The sequence below is a fragment of the Gobius niger genome (assembly GCF_951799975.1).
Source record: "Gobius niger genome assembly, chromosome: 14".
NCBI classification, from domain to species: domain Eukaryota; kingdom Metazoa; phylum Chordata; class Actinopteri; order Gobiiformes; family Gobiidae; genus Gobius; species Gobius niger.
Genome location: NC_136865.1, coordinates 8,312,664 through 8,334,742, shown reverse-complemented (window position 1 = coordinate 8,334,742; position 22,079 = coordinate 8,312,664). Strand labels below are relative to the sequence as shown.

Sequence of the window (22,079 nt, the reverse complement as noted above, 5' to 3'; positions counted from 1 at the left end):
TAATGACAGATTTTAGTACAACGGGCGAGCAGATGGCCAATTTATCACGCCTTTCAGCGGTGGGCCAGTAAGTTTAGATTCTCGAGAAATGCTTGTCTGGTATTTTGGATCCGTTAGCCCGCAAAGCACACTCGCAACTCTCCAGGTTACTTTTGTTTTTGGAGTGAGGGGCTGTGTCCAAAATCACTCAGTCAATTTTGTAGAGATATTTCTGGAATCATGGCTATAGTTTGCATTTGAAGATTTTTATAGGACGTTCTGTAATATTTATTCACTTTTTTTAAAAACACATTTCTTAAATAACCATGAAATAAAAATGTCTGTTCGAGTCTCCTTGATAGAACCTGGTGCTGTAGGATAGACAGGTGGACACAACTAAAGTTAGCAGTGTTAAATCATCTGTAAAGAGATTAAGATTTGTTTGAACATGTTCAGAGGAAGAACAGCGTAGATTTAGTGAAATTGGACACAGCCTTCAACCATCATCTATATCTACCACTACGGTTTAAAGGGGAATCAGTAAAAATGTTTGGAGTAGAGTGCTGCTATGTAGTGTTTACAGTGCATGCATCGAGCTGCATCTAGAACATGCGAATTGGGACTTTGTTTTTAATTGATCACTCTTTTTCTGAATAACGGGATATCAAACAAAAGTCAACATCTAATTTCAACATCTAAAACTACCTGCGTGTTACTGCACTGAGGATTACGTGAGGATCGACTGGTCTCGGAGTTTACAGTATTACGGGTCTGAAACTGAACCAGATTGCATTCACCGACTTGTATATACGACAGTTAGTAACCGACAGCAAGCAGGCGGGAAGAGAGATTCGGTAGCTAGAAATGAGTAACTTGAGCAGCCATTTTAAGAAGAGAAAAATTGCATGTTTTTTTTTCCTAGTATGTGTCTAAAAAAAAAAAAAATATCACCAAAAATACACCAACTGTACAATCATGGACACACATAATAAAACTATTTTCAAAAATCTGAGGTGTGAGAGGTTATATCTGCAATAACAAAACAAACGGAGAACAAAAAGGACGACAAAGATGTGGAAAATGATTTGTGTCAGAGAGTTTGAATTTTAAACGTGAATATTTTTAGCACTAAATAAGAAAAAACAGAAACTGAAAGTTTTCATCATCAACACGGGTATGTGTAAGAAGATGGAGGGATGGATTTTTCAAAGTGTTATATTTCATGAATATACATTTTGATATAGTAATGAATATTTAATATTTAGATCCATTACTGATGCATTGATATCCAGGCTATTAGGTGTAATTGTTTTTTTTCACTGTGAATTTGACACTGAATATGTGACTGTTTGGAAACAGACATTGCTTTTCGAGGTGCAACTAACGATTATTTTGGTAATCGATTAATCTGCAGATTATTTTGTACTATTGATTAATTGGCTTTGAAAGGCACATTACATTTTTTTCAAACCTTTTAATACATAAAGCTAAAGTGGCAGCGCTTGAGGACACACTGATGGAGTAAACTTAACGTGGTTATTTTTAGGAGGCTCTAAGTGCTTTAAAAAGTCACTCCAGCTAAACTTGGTTTGCTCAAAGCTACGCATGAACACTTAACACAAGTGTGGACAGGCCATTCCTCATTTGAAAGGGGGTTCAGCCACTGAGCTGTGACGGACTGGAGGCAGCACTGGCACTGACTGGGACTTTATCGGGGACAGGAGCTGGGATTGAGGACGTTTTAGAAAGTCCTTTTATGTTTATTGGCCAAACCGCCTTTGCTCTCCCCGATCCTGTCAGACCTCGGAGGCGAAGCAGGGAAGGGCCTGGTTTGTACTTGGATGGGAGACCGTTTGGGAACACCAGGAAGCCTGGGTGAATATATTGAGTGAGTAGTCTCACTTCCGTCAGTCTACCCCAGGGCAGCTGTGGCTACAATAGTAGTTTACCACCACCGAGTATGGTGTGCATGAATAATGCAATGTAAAGCGTCTTTGAGTGTCTAGAAAAGCGTTATTTATTGTTATTATTATTACAATTATTTTCAATAACAGTGGAGATAATTCTGCTTTCTGATTGGCTAATTGTCCTGAGACATAGACACAAATGAGATGTAGAGACACACTCTACATACCCTAACTTTAAAAACAAAAATTTCAACATCTTCATGTCATTTTTGCTCTTTTTGAGTTTGTGTAAACTAGAAAACAATTAATTAATTACTAATAGTTGGCAACTATTAATCGATTAGTTGTTTTAGTCCTAAGAGAAAAAAACACTTTGAAAACTGTAAACTAAAGAGTCTTTGATATCAATTCAGATGCAAGTTTTGAATATTTTTTTAAATAAAAGGTCAAAAGAAAATCAAAGTGTAAAATTCCAAATCTGGTGACGCAAATCATTTCCCAGTCCAACACAAGTGCTATTCACATGTACCCGCGGCGCTGTAGGGAATGGTTGGTGTCCCGGACAGAGCTGCTCCTCTACTCTACGGAATGAAGTCAGTAGTGCTCAGAGTTGGAGAGTTGGGCGTTTGGCTGGTTCCATCCGTACAGATAGACACATGCACGCACGCGCACATACACACACACACACACACACAAACAAATAAAGGCGCCCCCTGCGGGTCAGTCTTCGAACACCTCCAGGAACAGAGGGGGGAACAGCTCGTTGGGACACTCCACTTTCATGTGGAGGAAGCGCGAGGCGTGGCAGGCACCGATCATGCGCAAGTCCGTCACCTTCATTAGCAGCTTGGGCCAGAAGTGGGCCAACTTGTGTTTGCGGTAGTTGATGTAATGTTCGAAGGCCAGTAGGAACTCCTCCTGGCAGCGCTCGATCCGCTCCACGCTGCTCAGCCCCGGCCGGTCTGCGCAGAGAAAGAGTTGTTTGAGATTTTCACTCTTTAATACATTGGGGGTTTTCTATTTGTTACAGTTTGGTTTATTTTTGTTGAACTTTTTGTCAGGTCTGTTGCTTATGCTGCATTCGTGTGAACTGGGGATCTTGTTTTCTGATGTGGTGTCATTGTTCCCAGTTGGTTTGTGTTCATGTGCTTGTTATATCGGAATGTGGGGATTTTCATGTCACACACACAGAGAAAAAGGTCTTTTATTACAGATTAACTGAGCTCACCATTTAAATTCAGTGCTGTGAGATGAAAGCTAAACATTGGCTTTTTGGTTTTATAAAATCATGTACATTTGCTTTTTATTAGCATTTATATCATATTTATACATAATTTATATCACATTTATATCATTTATAGCATTTATAGGCATTTTTCTTGCTATTATGTTACTCAGAGTACACTGACAGCTCACACTGAACACATGAAAGTTGCAGTGTTAAACTACAAGCTCACATTAGAAGTCAGGAAGCTTGTTTTGACTCGATTTCTCCAGTTGCAGAGGACCACATCAACCACTACCACGCGCCTCACTGCACAACACTTAAAATTCAACTGAATTGGGAAAAAAAAAAAAACTACTACTACTACTTTGACTAAAAATATATGAACATGCTGGAATAGTTTAGTCAACAAAATGAACAATATATTCTAGTTTTGGGTTTGGGATCTTGGGATTTCGATGCCCTGGTTAAGTCTATCCACTTTAGAGTCACTGAAAGAATAAAAGAGCTCATCGGTGACACTGTTATGTCTTGTTCATCACATGTTGTAGTTTTGCCGGGTATTGAGCTGTAGCAGTAGCAGTTATTGAGCGGGTGTCACGCAGTATTGATGGACAGACTGCCACTGTAAATGCTCCGCTGCCGGGACAGATGGGCCAGAACTCTGGACTCCACTGTCGTATTGATCTGAGGGAGGTGCCGCACACCGCATTGATTGAGGCCAACACTGTACAAACTGTTATTGATTAATGAGGGCTTGGTATGGATTTCATGTCAGAATATATACTGCCTTGTATACGTGCTAGTTAAGATCCGTGTATTAAGATGTGACTGCCAATTAAGAGACCATACTAGGATAGAGTAAGTTTGAAGTGTTTAATAAGAGTCATTGCTTTAAGTTTGGTGCAAAGGACCATGGTTTGTGACAAGCCTTTACAACCTGAGGTCTGGCCCTAGTTAACCAGGTCAAGACAGATTTAACTTTAAAAAAAAAATCTGCCCTAATTTCATTTAAGATTTGCAAACATTCCATCAAACAGAGGAATGATAGGAAATTGTGACAATCTAAAGCAAGTTGGATACAAGAAGCAACTTTTAAGAAATAATTTCACCACAACAGCAGGTGAATGTGTTTAAGATCATGCTCTTTTTACAGTATACAAGAAAAATAGTCAAGCAATGGCATTCTTTACTAAGATATTCAGATGTAATGCCTGTTTGAATCCAATTTACTACTTTTAAATGATATTTAAATTTTGACCTTATTCATATAATGACTTTTAATGCAGTTTAAGGCCCTGCAGTAGATAATCATTTTGTACAATTATGACAATAGATGCCATTTTGAACGGTGATAGGCCTGGGTAGTACTTGGATGAAAGACTGTGAGGTAATATGTGTGTCAGTAAGTGGTTGACTACAGCAGTGAGAGCACTGGGAAGTGCAGCCGCGCCTCTGTCAGTTTACCTGAGGGCATGTTGGTGTTTTGTGATTTTAATGCCTTCATGCATTCTCACCAGACGAGAGCAGGATGACGGCCTGCAGCAGGGCCACCTCTGAGTCGTCCAGGTTGAAGGAGGACAGGGACACGCCCAGGTCAAAGATGGCGTCCGAGACCACGCCCAGCCCGCCATTCTTCAGCTGGCCCCGCGTCACCGCCATCTCTCCGTTTAATGTTAGCGTCTCGCTCTCCGGGTCGTACCGCACTGCCGCTCTCAGCGACATGATCTCCATACAGCAGCCTTTCAACAGGACAATCTGGTCTTCACAAGGCAGCTGCACACGCAAACACGCAAGCACAGGTCAGAACCGGGCAGCTGCACACGCAAATACACCAATATACGTCAGAACCGGGCAGCGGCACACGCAAATACACCAATATACGTCAGAACCGGGCAGCGGCACACGCAAATACACCAATATACGTCAGAACCGGGCAGCTGCACACGCAAATACATAAATGTACATCAGACAGGCAGCTTCACACTGAAACACACATATATGAACCAGAACCAGGCAACTGCACACAAACACACAGATATACTTAAGACAGGCAGCTGCACACGCAAACACACGCATTTATGAGTGTCAGACAGGCAGCTGCACACACAGATATACATCAGAACCTGGTAACTGCACACACAAACACACAAATGTATGTCAGAACCAGGCAGCTGCACACGCAAATACACAAATATTCATCAGAAAGGCAACTGCACACACAAACACACAAATGTACGTCAGAACCAGGCAGCTGCACACAAACACACAGATATACGTCAGAACCAGGCAGCTGCACACAAACACACAGATATACGTCAGAACCAGGCAGCTGCACACAAACACACAGATATACGTCAGAACCAGGCAGCTGCACACAAACACACAGATATACGTCAGAACCAGGCAGCTGCACACAAACACACAGATATACTTAAGACAGGCAGCTGCACACGCAAACACACGCATTTATGAGTGTCAGACAGGCAGCTGCACACACAGATATACATCAGAACCTGGTAACTGCACACACAAACACACAGATATACTTAAGACAGGCAGCTGCACACTCAAACACACATATATAAGTCAGAACCAGGCAAATGCACACGCAAACACACGCATTTATGTGTGTCAGACAGGCAGCTGCACACACAGATATACATCAGAACCAGGCAGCTGCACACGCAAACACACAGATATACGTCAGAACCAGGCAGCTGCACACGCAAACACAGGTCAGACAGAGGAGTGTGCTGAAGAGGATGTGTAACTGGCTAACGAGGGAGCATCACATTGTTCTCTGCAGAGAACTCCATGTTCCTCCATGGGATTCTACTTACCACCACTGTGATTAGTGATTATTTCCCTCTTTTTTATATCTAATGTCTGGACTCAAACCCACCCATCCAAATGCATGATCTGGTAAAGCAGCCCTTACCTCACAAAACATAGGCAGTTTTTTGGCAAAGTCCACGACTCGGGTTATGGCAGGGGTGATTATTTTTGTAAACTGACTGAAGGCTTCTATGTCCACTTTGTTTCCCTCAGGAGGATTTACCATTGATGCATGACCAAATTCCTCGGGCTGCAGGCACACACAGCAGGGCACCTGTTAGCTTTGACCAGCGCGGTATTATGAAGAGAGAATGACTTTGTCTTACCTTATCTTCCTTCGCGCCCGCTCCACTCTGGTCAGGAGTATAGAATAAATTACATGTTATTTCATTTAGAAGCATAGCTTCCTCGACCTGTTGGATAATCAACAGGAATCGTGAAGTTTCAATGAAGAACCCGTGTCAACTTAAAGAAACAAGTTAAACTGAAGACACATGAGAGAGAGCAGAGAGAGCAACACCACATCAGCAGGGTTTCTATGGCAACACACAGGTCAGGCATAATCCAACAGGGCCAAGCGAACGCAAACGGATACATACTATTGATTACGCCAATATATTATTGCAGATGTGCAATGACGTCACCGTATACACCAAATGTATGATGTGAAAGTCCGTTCATGCAACAAAATGGAAATATGTAACTAGTCAGGCCATATTTATAGTTTAATGATTATTTTAATCCCTTGTTTAGAGAAACACATTTCCTCTTGATTTATGGGAGTAAACATTACATTACTAGAGGGTCCGACCAATATAGTACCTGAGAGAGCATAAAAGTGTGTGATGTCCGTGCTTTAGAAACTGATTTGGCCGGTTGTGCTTTAGGATTGTACCAATTTACAAATGAAGAACTTTTGTACAACTTTGCAAGATTTTCGCGCACATGTTAAAAGGCAGATTCTATCCCTGAGTTACTTGTTTCCATTGTCCTGGTGTTGCCATAAAAACCCAATTAAACAGCAGCAATACAATTTAATCTGCACATGAGAGAAAAGCAAATTAGTCAAAACAAAGGTGTGAAATCAAAAGCTGCAGAGAGAGAGGAATGAGAAGGCACCAGTGAAGCAAGTATTAGTCATTAGTGATTTTAGATCATTGCTTATGAGAGACTAGAAAAGAAAGGTCCATTTCTAAATAAATGCGGAGAACACACGTGTGTCTGTGGTCCAGCTAATTCTCCCCACTCTATAAGGAGATACAAACACATGAAGTATTAACACAGAAAGGAATAGTGGAGGACACGGGCTCGACATTGTCTTCTGTATGTTAGATGGGCACTATCCAGGGAAGATGGAAAACAGCAGGTTTTACAAACCAGCAGTGACTGTATGCAGTATTTCCTATGTCTATAAGTTAAGGAAAGCGGTGTGTGCGTCTGTAGACCTGCAATGTATACTTTAGTCACCAGAGGCCACCAGTGAGCTACACACCTCCTTTAAAGGGAAAGTGGACACCTGTAAACAGGAAGCACTTGTGCTTGTGTTGTAAATGAAGGCACTTAATCATATAACACATACTGTCCAAAGTATGCATCATATCACGAATAAACATTTGAAAGCATTAAATACCAAACATCTGGATAGTTTGTCAATCTAACATGAGCTTAGCACAGTGACGGCGCTGAGCGGCGACCGGGCGTCTCACCAGGAACTTGCGTTTCTGTCTCCAGTGGTTGCCCTGTGCGTTGGTGGCCATGTGTGCCTCAGTGACCATACGGATGAGCTCCCACTCCTCCTGTGTGGGCTCCATTCGGTCCAATACAGTCTTCTGCAGCTCCTCCCTCTTCCTCTTCTCACGGTTCTCCTCGATCAGCTTCCTCTTGGCCAGTCTCTTGCTGTCGTCTAGAACCACTGACACACCACATGCAATCCCAGTCATCAGTGTCTCTTTGGCCAAGCATTTTTAAGGTTTACAGATATTTGAAGAACTGTATACTAAATAGAGTTTGGAACATACTTTTTGCATCTTATGCAAATTAATAAAATACAGGTCATGCAAATCCTCATGACAAACATACCTGGAGTAGAGTTTCATTCGCCCATGTTCCACCAATCCTGCATATTTAGTAGGTCACATGGAGTAACCCATTAGTTTGTCTGAGCTTTAAAGTCTACACGCCTTCACCAACCTTGTTCTCAGTCTTGATTAGTTGAGGCTAGCATCAGCATACTGCTGGTCGCTGCAGTATTTTACACGGAGATCAAAAAGCACGTTAAGGTTAGTGTAAAACTAATTCTGCTTCAAAATGAGCCCGGACATAATTCACTTTGATTAAGTTGAGCCATAACAGATATCGGTTCAGTATTGGATATTTGAATTCAATACCTCATCCCACATTTATTACAGGTCTGGCTCTGATGCCAGTAACGGATCAGTGCATCCATAGTTTTAATCCTGCCATTTTTGCTTTTTCTTCAAACACCACTTCCCATTTCAATGCAGCAGTGGGAGTAGGTTGTGCACCCCCTGCTGGTGTATCGTATAACTACACTTAATAAAATCATAACCTACAGGGGCATTATCGAGACACTTGCACCATTTTACATTTAACTACTTCAATATCTGTCCTAAAGAAGTCTAAAAGCCAGAATTAAACCTAACTTAAGACCTCTAACAACATTCAAAGCTTTTAATCTCTCCAACTCACAGTCCGTGGCCATCCCCACCGCGATGCACTTCTTGAAGCGACATTCCTGGCACTGGTTGCGGGTCACTTTGTCGATGGCACACTTCCCCTCGAACTTGCAGGCGTAGGTCGGGTTGAGGTTCTTTTGGATGGTCCGCCTGAAGAAACCCTACACGAGAGAACGTTCCCGCTCAGACAACGGTCGCCACGTCAGCGGAGCATCAGGCCGCCTACTCCAGACTTACTTCCTTACCTTGCACCCCTCGCACGTGATACAGCGGTAGTGGTAGCCCGTGGCTTTGTCCCCGCACACAACGCATAGCTCATCCTTGTCTAGGTAACTCGGTATGTACCCTACAAAAGAGAGAGGACAGCGGAAAGATGTTTTTTGAAAGAGGAACGTTCAGTTAAAAAGGCGATTCCGCTGCATTTGGAATCAACGGCGAGTGGGTTAAAAAAAAGGCAGACGGTTAGTTTGCTGGAGCGTTGCAAGATACAAAAACAAAAAAAAAGAGATTGTCAAACCAAGCATCCTCATATTGATCAATATTTTTTGGGGGGCGCTGGGAAGAAGCTGTTAGCCTTCTGTTGCCCTGATCAATATTTAGCCCACGACCTGCTTCATGTGTTAAATTAAAGCAAAACAAAAAGTCTCAATCTGTCAAGTTAAATGGACAAAGTTACAACAGCAATTAGATATTCCAGTCTTTCCCATTTGGATGAACAACTTAAAATTAAAATAACTACAGGATTGTTAATATGGACCGAAAAGAACAACCTCAAAAAAAACAAAAAAGCAAACTGCCTTTTTGTGGGTTTCAAGTGACAAGTGCAAATCATCACTGTCCAATAATCCAGCAAATAATAAAATTCATCTAAATTGGACTAAATCATGAATACACAAGATGTACACTATAAAAATTGTAATTACGCATGTATTTAAATGACTTGATTTGAGAATATTAATCTGGTTTTGAGTGGTTTTCACTAATCACTCGGACGAAGCATATTGTGCTTGTTTAATGATATTTTACACTGGTTCTAAGGTAATCTTGCTTGAAATATTTTCTTATTTCATTACTGCCAATGGGTCAAGTACAATTTTCTTACACCACTGACAGATACTGTAAATCAGCCTGAAAAAAAAAAAAGGGAAGCGACTACAAGCGAGTCAGTAACATCTCGGAGCAAGTGGAATAATCTAGGTCAAATACCCAACTGAATCTCAACATTTTCAAAATGTAAAATATTATGTTGAATTTGAACATTCTAACTCATTTTTGGAGTGTAAATGATTTCTAAACCAGAAAAAAACATTGAATTTACTGCATTACTGAAGCAGAAATGAAATCATCTCGAAGTGAAACGAATGTGGTCAAAAAGCGCAGATGTAACACCTGGTCTTTGAAAGTTTGAAACCACTGGACCCTGAAGTCCTCAAATGGCATCCAACAAGAAAATAAAAATACGTCCAAAGGCCAAAGTTGGATATTTACTGGATATTTACTTCAATTCAATTACACAAGACAGGACAATATCACACACCCAGCAACGTATACAGCAGCTCCTAACATCATGATTTATACAAGTCACAGCTAAATAGAAACTACTATTTCTTAATAACACAAACCCAACGAATGGGCACGTACTTCAACTCTTAAACTTTGCAAATACGGAGGGAGGAGAAATTCAATATTCAAATTAGGGCTGAACGATATATTGTTATCGATATCGAGATATGAACATTCAAAACATTGAAATTGAAAAAGCCAGATATAAACGATATAGATTTTCATCAATAAAACTGCACTCTTTTGTATTATGGTTGAAAATTAAATTTTTCTTGGTTTTCACCTAACCCATAGTTATATCGTATTGTATCGATATCGAGATATCTGGCATGACTATCGAGATATGACATTTTGTCCATATCGTTCAGCCCTAATTCAAGAGCAATTTGGACACAACAACCAACTTTTGAGCAAGTAATAGCAAGAAATAATCAAAACTGCCAAAACTGCCGAGGGATGTGATTAAGACTTTTGTCGACAAACTTATGCAGAAAGTTGAGCGGTGCCATTATCATCCAAGACGTTTTGATCTACTGCCAGTTGGAATCCAAAGGAGAAACATCACACTTCTACCGTTACCTTTCTTGCTGGAGCCTTGGGTCCAGTGCTCAAAGTACGGTTTGATCTCGGCGAAGTAATCCGGCGGGTGGTAATGACCGAACGCGCTGTCCACGTCACAGTATTGGGTTTTGAAGAGCGAGGGGGCGCCGGCGTACGCACAGGAGTAGTGCTGCGAGGGGGCGGCGGGGGACCAGGCCTGCTCTTCCACCATGGGGGGGTGATGGTGCAGCGCCTGTGTGTCGCAGTGCTGCCCGAAAGTTTGCCTCTGTCCGGAGAACATGCACGGCTCCAAGGGCCCCTGGTGCAGAGGGAAGCCCGGGCCGGCGGGGTGAGGCGGCGGCTCGAACATGTCGGCCATGCAGTAGTTCATGGTGGAGTGCGGCCAGGGGATAAAGGGAAAAAAAAAACGAGTACGAAAGGACGACTTGCAAAAAATATCAAAATATAAATTGAATTAACAAGTCAACGAATTTGTAAAGAAAAAAGGAAAAAAAACGTAGGAAAAATAAAGCTTTAAATTTAGAAAAACAAAAAATGTAAAAAAAAAAGCCTGAAAATATGTGAATAAAAAAGAAAACTTGAAACTATTTATAAACAAGAGAGAAAAATGGGCAAAAAGAAAATAGAAAATTAGCAAAAGTAAAAAAATAATTTAAATGAAAGCGGTCGCTTACCAAAGTCTGTATTTAGATCTCGCGGCTGAAAGCCAACACTGACACATTGCCGAAGCACAAAAATAACTCAAGTAGGTCCCTTTCAAACAAACACAAAACACAAAGGGCCGTAAAAAAAAGAAAAAGAAAAGATAAATTGTTGGGATTGCGTACTCGCTACCGTTTTTTATCTGCGGCTCGGCGAAAACATGTCGGCTCGGCCCCGCCCTCGACCGTTCGGCCGAATTGGGACGCTGAGCTGAACCTTGTGACCGATGATAATCTTTCACTCCACAAATCCCCCAAGACACCGGGCCATGTTACGGATTAATCCGACACACCTACACGACAAAATATAGCCATAATTACCGCTACCGAGAAGACGGGAAGGCTTCTCTCTGACGGCCGGGCCAAGTCGTGTCAGGGTGTCTCCTTGGTCGACCCGCGCAGGAACGAACTCATGCGTATTTGCAGCAGCTTTTTCGAAAGTGGTTTTGGTTTTATAGACTTTAAACGAATCAGCACAAGTTTAGTCATTTCCAAGTTTCTGATATTAAGAGCTTGAGCCGGGGGTAACTCTAAAATCAATATGGAGCGCAGAAGGGACACGCCGCGTGATAGATTGATATGATGATACAGCTGCTATAGCCTTATTGATTAGCCCCTGTTCAATAAAGTTGGGATAAGCCAAGAGGCGGGAAGGCAGGAGTGGGCAGGAGTTGAATTCACACTAGTTACGACTTTATCCTTTAAACGTTTTGAATGGATTTGCAGAAAAAGAGACTAGTACTTTCCTGTTGTGTGCTATAAGTACTATAACAGGATGTTACTTTCATGGTGGCCACAAATATGGCAAAGCAGCTGATGGAAAAAAACTCCCAATTTAAATGTTTCCAACGCTCTTGATTTGAAAGACAATCACCGTCGTGGCGGCATTGCTCCGATGAGTGCGTGTTTTGATCATTTGTTTAATTAGCAGTCGTGTGGCGAACATCTGCTGCAGCTTTAGTGTCTCCTCCGTGTGACCTGGCAGAGATTTGTCTTAACCGTGGTCCGCAGCGGTGGTCCGGGGGGACGCGCTCGGGAGGATGAGGATGCGTGGATGTGTGGTCTGGCGGAGGAGGAGGAGGATGAGTGCCTTTTCGGGCGCTCAAATCCCCGCTGCGACGTGCACTGACCTGAACTCTGAATCACGACCGCCATCGCTTTATTAGGGCTGATCAATACGGCCACGCGCCAGATTGCGCCCGATAATCTAATCTCATTTGCTCATGCGCTCCGTGAAAAACAGAAAAAGATACAGGCTATAAAACTCAGTTCGTAAGATGATAATCAGATCAAAATGGACAGAGCTTTAGGCGACAGACACTGAAAACGATAACTTTGCTCTGGCACTTCAGCGATATCCGACCATACAATTACTGCATGATATACCAGCATTTTATCCCACAATCTGAAAATGTTTTACACACTTTAGGACTTGTAGAGTTGGAGAACAGACCAAAACCGTTACTGAATCACAAATATGAAACACGTTCGGTCAGGGATTTGCTGGATCCTTCACTCACAGAAATAAAGAGAAAAAAAAAATCCCCTCTGTATGCCACTGTGAAAGATCCAGCCACAATTTTCTAAGCGTAATGCTCCATATAAGCTTCGACTCATTTGCATTTAATAGTTTAGAGCCTTGGTAGGCACTTAACACGATAATATAGGTTTATGTGCCTAATATTGTAATATAATTCTCAATATTATGATCTTCAACCCCTTTAAAGGTGCAATCTGCAATTTTTAATGCGAAAAAAAAAGTTGATATTTGTGCTGTTTTGACCTTGTAGAGACCCAGCGGCTGTATGAGGGGTTTACTCTTGATCACGGTTGTCTCTACAACGCTCCAGGATCAGTTGTTTTGTAGGTTATCTGGGGAGAGGGTCCATCAGCAGAGAAAAACTTATGGAGCATCCTGGAGACCACTGTGATGGAAAGTAAAGGCGCCATAATGACCACTCATACAGCTGCAAGGTCAAATACGCACAAATATCAATGTCATGTCATGATTTCAGTTGGACCAGCGGCCGATACAACTCGACACACATCTCTAAACAGAAAATCTGTAAATCTTTTCCCTGATCATGAACTGAAAAAGATTGGATTCACAAAACTGCTACATTCTTCTCATGGCTGAAAGTCTTTTCATTTGACCAACATGAAGTGCATTAACATACAACCGATAACGCCAAAGAGCATAACACAGCTCTTGGTAAATCTGCTGCACCTTGCGGAGGCATTGATTTCACCGCGTCCTAATCCACTAATGCGGCAGGTGGGAACATGACACCAAAGGCCGTCCGCGTAATTATGTGTGCAGGTATAATATGACACAAGCCACTTAGAGCTGTCACCCAACTCGGTCTGAGGGGACCGGCGCTGCTCTGGAGCTCTGGACTGTAATCCCATTAGACGTGGGGCACTCTCTTGTGTGACAATGGTGACCCGGACAGTTCAACATGCACAGACCCGCTCACAGACTTCTGATCACTCACACAACTGCTCATTCACACCATCTCAACCCGCATTCTGGTTTACTTACAAAAAACTAACAACAATTGAAGAGCCTCTCATTTCATCATATGGGTCTTGGTTCAGAACTGCTCCAGAGATCAGATGTCTATACTGAATGACCAATGGATTTTTTTCATTTGTCCTATTAGTACAGGCATAAAGTCAGGAACAACAAGTTGACAATGGAGTGATCGCTGTTGTTTCGCCGGATGTTTTGATGAATTGTAGGCAAAAAGCTGAAGCATCAAAGTCTCTAACGCTGTTTTATAAAATGATCGATCTGTTACAGAGCAAAGCAATGCCCGCTTTGCCTATCATAGAACTATTATTATTGACTGGAATGCATTAAATTGCCTATCACAGCCCCCAGACGTGACAACATCGCGATCGCCAGGATTGATATTACAAACCCATCAACACAAATGTGTCCCATAGAAGAGGCTTCTACTTTGTTTCAAATTGAATGCAGTAAACAGAATGAATTACATTGCAAAAAACTACATGTAGAATATAAAAAGAACATCGAACTTAAGACATTTTCTGATTTGAGAAACTCATTTCAAGGAATCTGTCCAAGTCTTAAGGTTTTTTGTACTTAAATAAAAAAGGATCTCTCAAAAGTAGATCAGAACAATCTTAAAGGAACTATAGGGAGTTTAAAAATGTTAAAATTATGTATTTTCCTCCACCTACATGTTCCAGCCATGTCCTAATGTGTAGAATGAGCTCAGACCTGTTCACCACAACTGCCTCTAAAATCCTGCACTGTCACTCAAAAAGGTGTCACTTCGGGTCCACATTGCCGTCATGCATTAATATAGAAGCTGCAGTTACACATATGGCCTGAGGTGGCAGTAGTGAGTATGAAATGGCAAACTTGCATCCAGCCCCTTTAATTGACTTGAAATAAGATTGTTGTTGATGTCTTTATTAAATTAAAATGTAAAAAAAACATGCTTCATTTTTGACTTTTGACAGTATTAGTCGTAACATAAATCTAACTTTTATTATTATAAAAAAACCTCTCTTTTAGCATATTGTAAATCTGTCACATTATATGAATGAATGAACGATTTTTATTATAGAAAAAAAGGATGCGGCCGCTTTTTCCAGGAGTTACAAACAAACGTAACCAATTTATATTATAACATTTCACCTGCTCCAGAACAAACAATCATAAGATGTGTGTCCAGTTCTTATTGTGAAAGTGGTACGGCTACTTTTATTATTACAAAACAAAACCTATGAGGCTTTTTTGAAATATAAGAGCCGTTAGCAGTTATCTTTAATGTTTGGCATCTGTTCATGCTCTCTCCAAAGCCGGGCGTGGTGAAAAACGATATAAAGTTGATATAAAATGGCGGTGCGTCTGAGGAGTTAAAAGGCTTAGTCCAGATTAAGCCTAATGTGCGAGTGTGGATGTGATTTGAATGCAGCAGCTGGTAAGAGCCGGGCCGTCGGGGCAAAGCTGCTTCCCGAGACGCGCTGATACCAGTTTAACTTCTGGACGAGGTGACGTCCTTGGCGCCCGTTAATCTCGTTTGGAGTTTGTTTAACAACTGTCTGCAGGCGCTTTGAGACGAGGCCGAGGCCAGGGCTGTGGTCAATACCGGAGCAATCTGCTGTCTCAATTAGAATCACACTGGGATTCACAAAGGGGAGACGCTCAGCATTCGGTTTGAGAGGGACTGTTATTTCAACCTTTGGCTGCACTGATGAATAATATTTAACTTACTTGATAGATTGGCTTCATTTGTTTGAACTAATTTAAACACAAAAATGGAAAATAACATAATACAGGGTTTATACAGGCAGACACAAGTCAAATGTAATGCTCTTTAATGCCATTTTAATGCCAAAATACTATATTTTAATGAGACAAAGAGATATCGCAGCATATTTCGTTTCCTAGGATTTGGGAAAAGTGGTCGATTATTATTTTGGTATATAGCGATGTCATCATTGTCCAATAAATTTGGATTTAATGCCAGTTAGAATCCAATTTAATGCTTTTTAATGACATTTAAGGCCTTGATTTTTTGCAAACTTAATTTAATGACTTTTAATGTTTTTTTTAATGCCCTGAGGCAACAACCATTAGTTCTGGAAATTAGTTAAGTACTTCTGGGACATTACTAGAATTTTATGTTTTAAAAAACTAATAAACATTAATGTATTTTTATTACATTTTTTTGTATGCAATTGTAATTAAAAATACTCAGTGCATCATCTTGAGTCAGGATCCAGCTTCACCATTAAATGACAACCGGCTTGAATTTGCTATACATATTATAAAATACATATTTTTAAGATTTATTGTTGGATAAGTGTTTAATAATCCCAAAAGGCTGAACTCCTGGTAAAAAACAATCAAACAGCATTTTAACAGACTCGGATGGTGTTTCTATACTTTTGCAGTTTCTTTCAATAAATATTAAAAGAAGCTGTTTTTTGGGACTGGCCTGCAACCCGCGGAATATGAATACACAATTAAAATCTAAACGATTCATGTGCAGCCAAAAGTCTCGTGGTTAAAGGTGGTGAACACTGTTCTGTTGTCATTACTGTGAGATGGAGCCAAGGCCTTGACAACTGGCTGAATGTCACTCCCTGCTCTCCATCCCGTTTCACCTTGTGCTGTCCTGTCAAATAAAGCCTAAGGGCTGAGAACAAGAATAGATAATACAGAAAAAACCTCCTGCCCTAACAAGTCAAAATGACTGTGTGTCACTCACCTGCCTTCTGACTGCACTCCCATCCATAAAAGTGAAGGTCTTTCCTGAAATAGTCAGTCCTGAGGTCTGTCCTTTTGCACTGCTCCTAAAACCTACTTTTCCCTCCATCGTCCAAATGCTCCAAATGTGCCTCTACAGTAGCGTGTCCCTTATATCGGCTCTGCTTAGCCTCTCAGATAAATATACTGGTCACTGATTGATTGCTGTGGGGTTCAAAGACGGTCAGGGCGCTGACCTGTCACAGGGCCCTCACTTGACTCCGAGGCCCTGAGCCAGATGTCCCCGGCTCCTCTGCCTTAGTCCGATGGGCACATTAGCAACTGAACCTTGGCCTAAGAGGTTCAGGCCAACGGCAACAACAGAAGGCTGCGATAAAGGTTCCACTTTGATGGGATTATCTCAGAGCGAGCTCCTGAGGCCAACGATACTTTACCTTTTGACCATAAGACCTGTTTGAGGGACGATGGGGATCAGTGGTTCGCTGGTTTTAGCTGGTTATTATCGGTATCACTCTGCCTCACAACAAAAAAGGTCACTCGCTTGTTGGAATGCTTTTAGCTTTGATTACAGCACAGATTTGCTGTGGAGTAGTTTCAGTAAACGTCTGCAAAGTCAAAACATCCACTAATACATTAACTTCACAAAGATCTTGGATTGATGATGGGAGACTGTGGCCACTGCACAAATCCTTCTCCAGCACATCCCAAAGGTTCTCAATGGGGTTAAGATCTGGACTCTGTGGTGAAAATGATGTCTCGTGCTTTCACAAAGTGAGCCCAATGAATCCTTTGCCTGGCCAGCCAGACTACATCCTTTTTCAAAGAGTCTGCGGTCTGGAAGCGAGAGCGTGATCTTAACGATTTCCAGGAGAACGTGATTGACGACCGGATCAGCCATTTAGAGAAACGCTGGATATGTCCTTTTTCATGAGGAACCTTGTCAATGCTGCTTCTTGCTCCGGTTTTAGGGAGTTTATATTTCCCAAATGATTTAAAACAGATGAAAGAGCAGAAGTAAACAGTGCATCCGTCGGCGTGAACAGAAAGTGAAGTGTCTGGCTGGCCAGGCAAATGAATCCTAGCATGGTCATGTTAGAATATGCCCGTGCCATCAGGGAAGGGATAAATCCATTGATGAATAACCTGGTCATTCTGTGGACGATCAGGTCAGGACTAAATTGTGAAGGGTTCTTAAATTGGACAACTGTAAATCTTGTCTGAACTGGTTGTAAAGCACGTCTAAACCAGAGAAACACAAATGTGAATGCATTTTTAAAGCTTCTGTGAAATTAAGTCTAATTAAAAAGATAAAAAGTGCAGATGACCCTGAGAACTACCTGAACAAGTCCAAGCATCACAGTTTGAGAAGGACTGGATGAGCCTGCACTCGTGTTTGGAACAAAAGTAGCCCAGGAGCAGCCGACCTGTCGCTGCGTGAAGCTGCTCGCTCGCCTTGTTATCTTAGCTGGGCCTTGCTTTTTGCTGCCGCATCATTTTCATCAAACAGTCCCAGTATGTGTTTGGGCACTGGCGTTATGCCGCATTTGGAGCGATGATTAAAGTCATACTAGAGCTATAGGCGACATCCCACTCTCGACACAATGAGAAAATAAAACATACTAATGTTACGTTTTCCACATACAACATAAAACATTCAACAGAACTACTCGGAGCGACATTTATGGATCAAAATGCACTTGAAACCCTGAACAATGCAGCCGAGCATAATGTTATAATGTCATTTTACATGTTGGGTACATTTTCGTTGAAAGAACTATGTATCATTGAAGTGAAGAAACTACTGAAAACTCCAAATACAGAAAAAAAGTCATCTGGATGTCAATCTACCAAATAACTGCTGCCAACTCATTATCCAAAGCGCTGCAGAAGTATTGTGAATGGAAATACTTGTCGGATGAATATGCACAGATGGTCTGCATTGTGCGAGAAAGTCGTCCGCTGTGACTGCCAAGACTTTCAACAAGGTTCTTCTGCATATTTTATCGTGACATTATCCGACGGCAAGAGCCTGGATGTTCTGGTTTGGATGTAGACCAGCGTTTCTCTACAGGTGGTGGGCAGTCCGGTTTTAAAACTCCATGGTTCAGACTTGGTTAAGTGCCCCTCAGGGCCTGGAGACCGTTAAATGACACCAGTGGAAAAAATGTAAGTATCGACAGCAGGTGCTGAAAAAAATCATACATCTTTACATCTAAGTTTTGATGCTGTTGATATAGGGACAGCATTAAAATTGTTTCAGCTCAAATATTGTTTGTTTTTGCCCAATTTTTATTTGTTTTCCCCCCATTTTTTCAAATTCATTAGCCCAATGCTAGCCCCATTTTTTTTTTACCCAATTGTTTTCTCTTTTTTCCCCATTTTGTTTCTCTATTTTTTACTATTTTTTTGTTACTAATAATTTCCCAATTCCCCATTTTTACCAATATCTATATCTATATCTCTCTATATATATATTTACATAATCTTTCTTTATTTTTTGCCACAATTTCTCCCATTTCCCCTCCATTCCTTCCTCAAAAGTATTCCCCATTTCTCACACTTGTTTTGACATCGGAGAACATGATATTGTAAATTTCAATGTATTATAAACATTATTGTTTTGTTTTCTGGTTCTAGAGGAAATATATTACAGTAAAGGTATCAGAAAAAGTATCGTTCAGGTATCGGTATGGAAAAACAAAGTATCGGTACCCAGCCCCAACTCAAGATCTTATTCCGTCCAAGTTTAGGCCTTGTATAGTCGCGTTTTGCTCAGAAGGTGCCGGGTTTGAAAGATTTGAGAGCCACTGTTGCAAACAATACTATTTCTCTCTTCTTTTGTTTATTTGCATTTGATAAATTTGCTTAAAAATCTGTGGTTGACAATGCGACGCCACAGACAATACGATTCTGATCCAAATTTGTTCAAGTAACTGCCCCGATTTACTGACTTACGCTTTACAAAACTTAACAAGGACGAATGAACAAGGATAAAACAGGTTTAACAAGAACATTGAGACCAATTCCAGAAAAGGTTCGAGCAACTCTACCAAAAGTAAAGCGATGAACTTGATCTTCACATATAACGCTCAACTGAAAATAGTTTAACCTACTGCCCATCTTGTGTGTTCTGAAAGGATTATGATTAACTGTATAATGTGCCATAAAAATGTCTGGGTCACTGTAATGTAATAGAGCGACATAATGAGAGCGCTCCAAACCGTGTCACTGCTCTCCAAGACGTGACCATAATAGCTACGCTAGCACTTAGCAGAGAAAATGTGATCATAGATTAGTAATTCGCCACACGAGCAGCAGTGTGAGAAAAAAGAGGCAGGTTGTTAGCAGCTTCAGAAAGGAAAAGTCATTCAGACGTCATGACGACTGGGTGATATGGCAAAACATTCACATCGTTCCTGTCATTTGAGCTAACATTAAAAAAAAAAACATATCAATCTATAAACCTTCACCTGGAAACCAATGAATGACTGGATGTATATGGGAAATAGTGGATTCAAAGGACATTTTCCTTACATTGTGACGACAGTATATCCACATAGCACCAGCTTTATCAGTACTGACCTAAACATTCACAGGTTTCTTCAGAGGAATTTTTCAATATCTAAGTCCTGATTTATTGAGTTCTGTGCACCCAAAACAAGTCGACATTTAAACCATGAATTTAAACTGGCTCTATACACTGAAAAAACATATTTTTTATATGAAAACATAAAAATATAGAAATTAATGTGTGTATTTTTTTTTTATCTACAAGAGAAGAAGCTGAGTAAATGACTAGTAAACTTGTCAATAGTGATTATGGCTCTTTTCTGGGAGCCGAGTCTTTGGGATCCATTCATTTTAAAGAGCCGTTCAAAAGACTGGCTTTTTAAAATTTACATTTGAATAACGCCAGCCAGAAAACACACAATATCTAAGCACTATCTAGGCACTTTTTTTTATTTATATAATATAAAATGACACTGGGACAGATATTTACCCTTTGAAAAACGTGTCTGTGAATAAAACCTAGCTAATAAAGCTAATAAAAAAGACCGCAACTCAAATCATTTTTAGCGCAGTTAGCTTTGACTTTAGTGCAAAAAACATTGTTGGGCTGATTCTTGTGTTTGCTCGGGGGGTTCTGGGTAAAATTTTACATGTCACGACTGAAATAAAGAGCCGTTCAAAAGAGCCGGTCGATCATGAGCGTCGCATCACTACTTGTCACGTCATTGATGTTCCTGATGAAGACTCACCAGCCAAAAAAGCTGCAAATTAATTCATCATTTTTGCAAATTCAGAGAGCCTCGGCTCCTTCCCATTTTCCTAGATTAAAAAATAATCTATGTCAGTAATCCACAGCACCAGCTACTTGAAATCAATTCTGCAGAGTTTAGATTCAGTGCAGCCACCAAACCTAATGTGATTCTATTATGTTATTGATTGCGAGTTCATGTGGGACCCTTTTCTGTAAACGTGTACATTTTGCAGTATCACCCAGCCATCAAACATTGAGGATGTTAAATAGAAAAATAATTGTTGCATGTTTTCAAAAGAAAATTAAATAGTCGACCTGGTGAGGCCCTATTTAACCTCATTAGGGATGATATTTAGTTAGATTTCTGATGTTTTGTTTTGCTTTATAAAACCCAGCGAGAAGCAGCTCTGGTTAGATCAAGTTGAAAAATGAAGCATTCCTAAAAGCCAGCGTTGTGGGCAGTGTGTTCTGAGAGGGCCCTCGATGTGGGGGCTGTTAGAGCGTCCCAGAGAGAAGCGGGAAAAGAAGCGGACAGAGCCTGTATTACCATTCTGCAGCGCCTCATCTCTCCAGCCGGGGGAGCAATTTTCTGCTGGCTCTAAAATCAGACGGAGAGAGGCACTTTTAACATGAGCAGGACACTGGGTCACACGGGGCCGAGTCAGGCTGCTCCGACATCTGTGGGAAATCTGGAAAACGCCGCCGCTGCACATCCACAGATATTAGAGTACCTTTGACACCTCACATTTTTAACACAGAGATGGTTCATGGGATATTTTCAGCATGCTTTGAAAACTTGTACATCCAAATCTCTCAACGTATTTGTATTTTATATATAATACCACTACAATAAGCCAAGCAAAGTCACAGGAATATTTTTGAGCAAACTGCTGGGTTGTGTTCACGACATCCAAGATTGTAAAGTTTGCTGAACATCTGCAAACTCTTTTATAAACGAGTCACAGTTTTTGAAAGAAATAAACCAAATAGAAAATGTATAAATGTTGAAACTGATCACTGGGTCCACAAACTTGTAGTGCTGGGATTTATGGCTCTTTACTGGGAGCCGAGTCTTTTAGATACGTTCATTTCAGAGAGGC

General features: G+C 41.0%; 1 protein-coding gene across 7 annotated transcripts in view; it reads right to left on the bottom strand.

Moving 5' to 3' along the window:
• Positions 1-2,331: 2,331 nt before the first annotated feature.
• thrb (thyroid hormone receptor beta) overlaps positions 2,332-22,079 on the bottom strand; it is a 117,240-nt gene continuing 97,492 nt past the window's right edge. For 2 of the 7 annotated variants that reach the window (XM_079571299.1, XM_079571300.1), the window contains 8 exons: positions 21,527-21,577; positions 8,891-8,991; positions 8,659-8,806; positions 7,656-7,861; positions 6,276-6,362; positions 6,053-6,199; positions 4,629-4,887; positions 2,332-2,848 (listed from right to left, as the gene is read on the bottom strand). In XM_079571299.1, coding sequence (XP_079427425.1) covers positions 2,607-2,848; positions 4,629-4,887; positions 6,053-6,199; positions 6,276-6,362; positions 7,656-7,861; positions 8,659-8,806; positions 8,891-8,991; positions 21,527-21,577 — 1,241 coding nt within the window. In that variant the 3' untranslated portion in view covers positions 2,332-2,606. Of the gene's footprint in view, positions 2,849-4,628; positions 4,888-6,052; positions 6,200-6,275; positions 6,363-7,655; positions 7,862-8,658; positions 8,807-8,882; positions 8,992-21,526; positions 21,578-22,079 lie in introns of all 7 variants that reach the window. The other 5 variants (XM_079571301.1, XM_079571302.1, XM_079571305.1 and 2 more) reach the window with 4 other exon arrangements.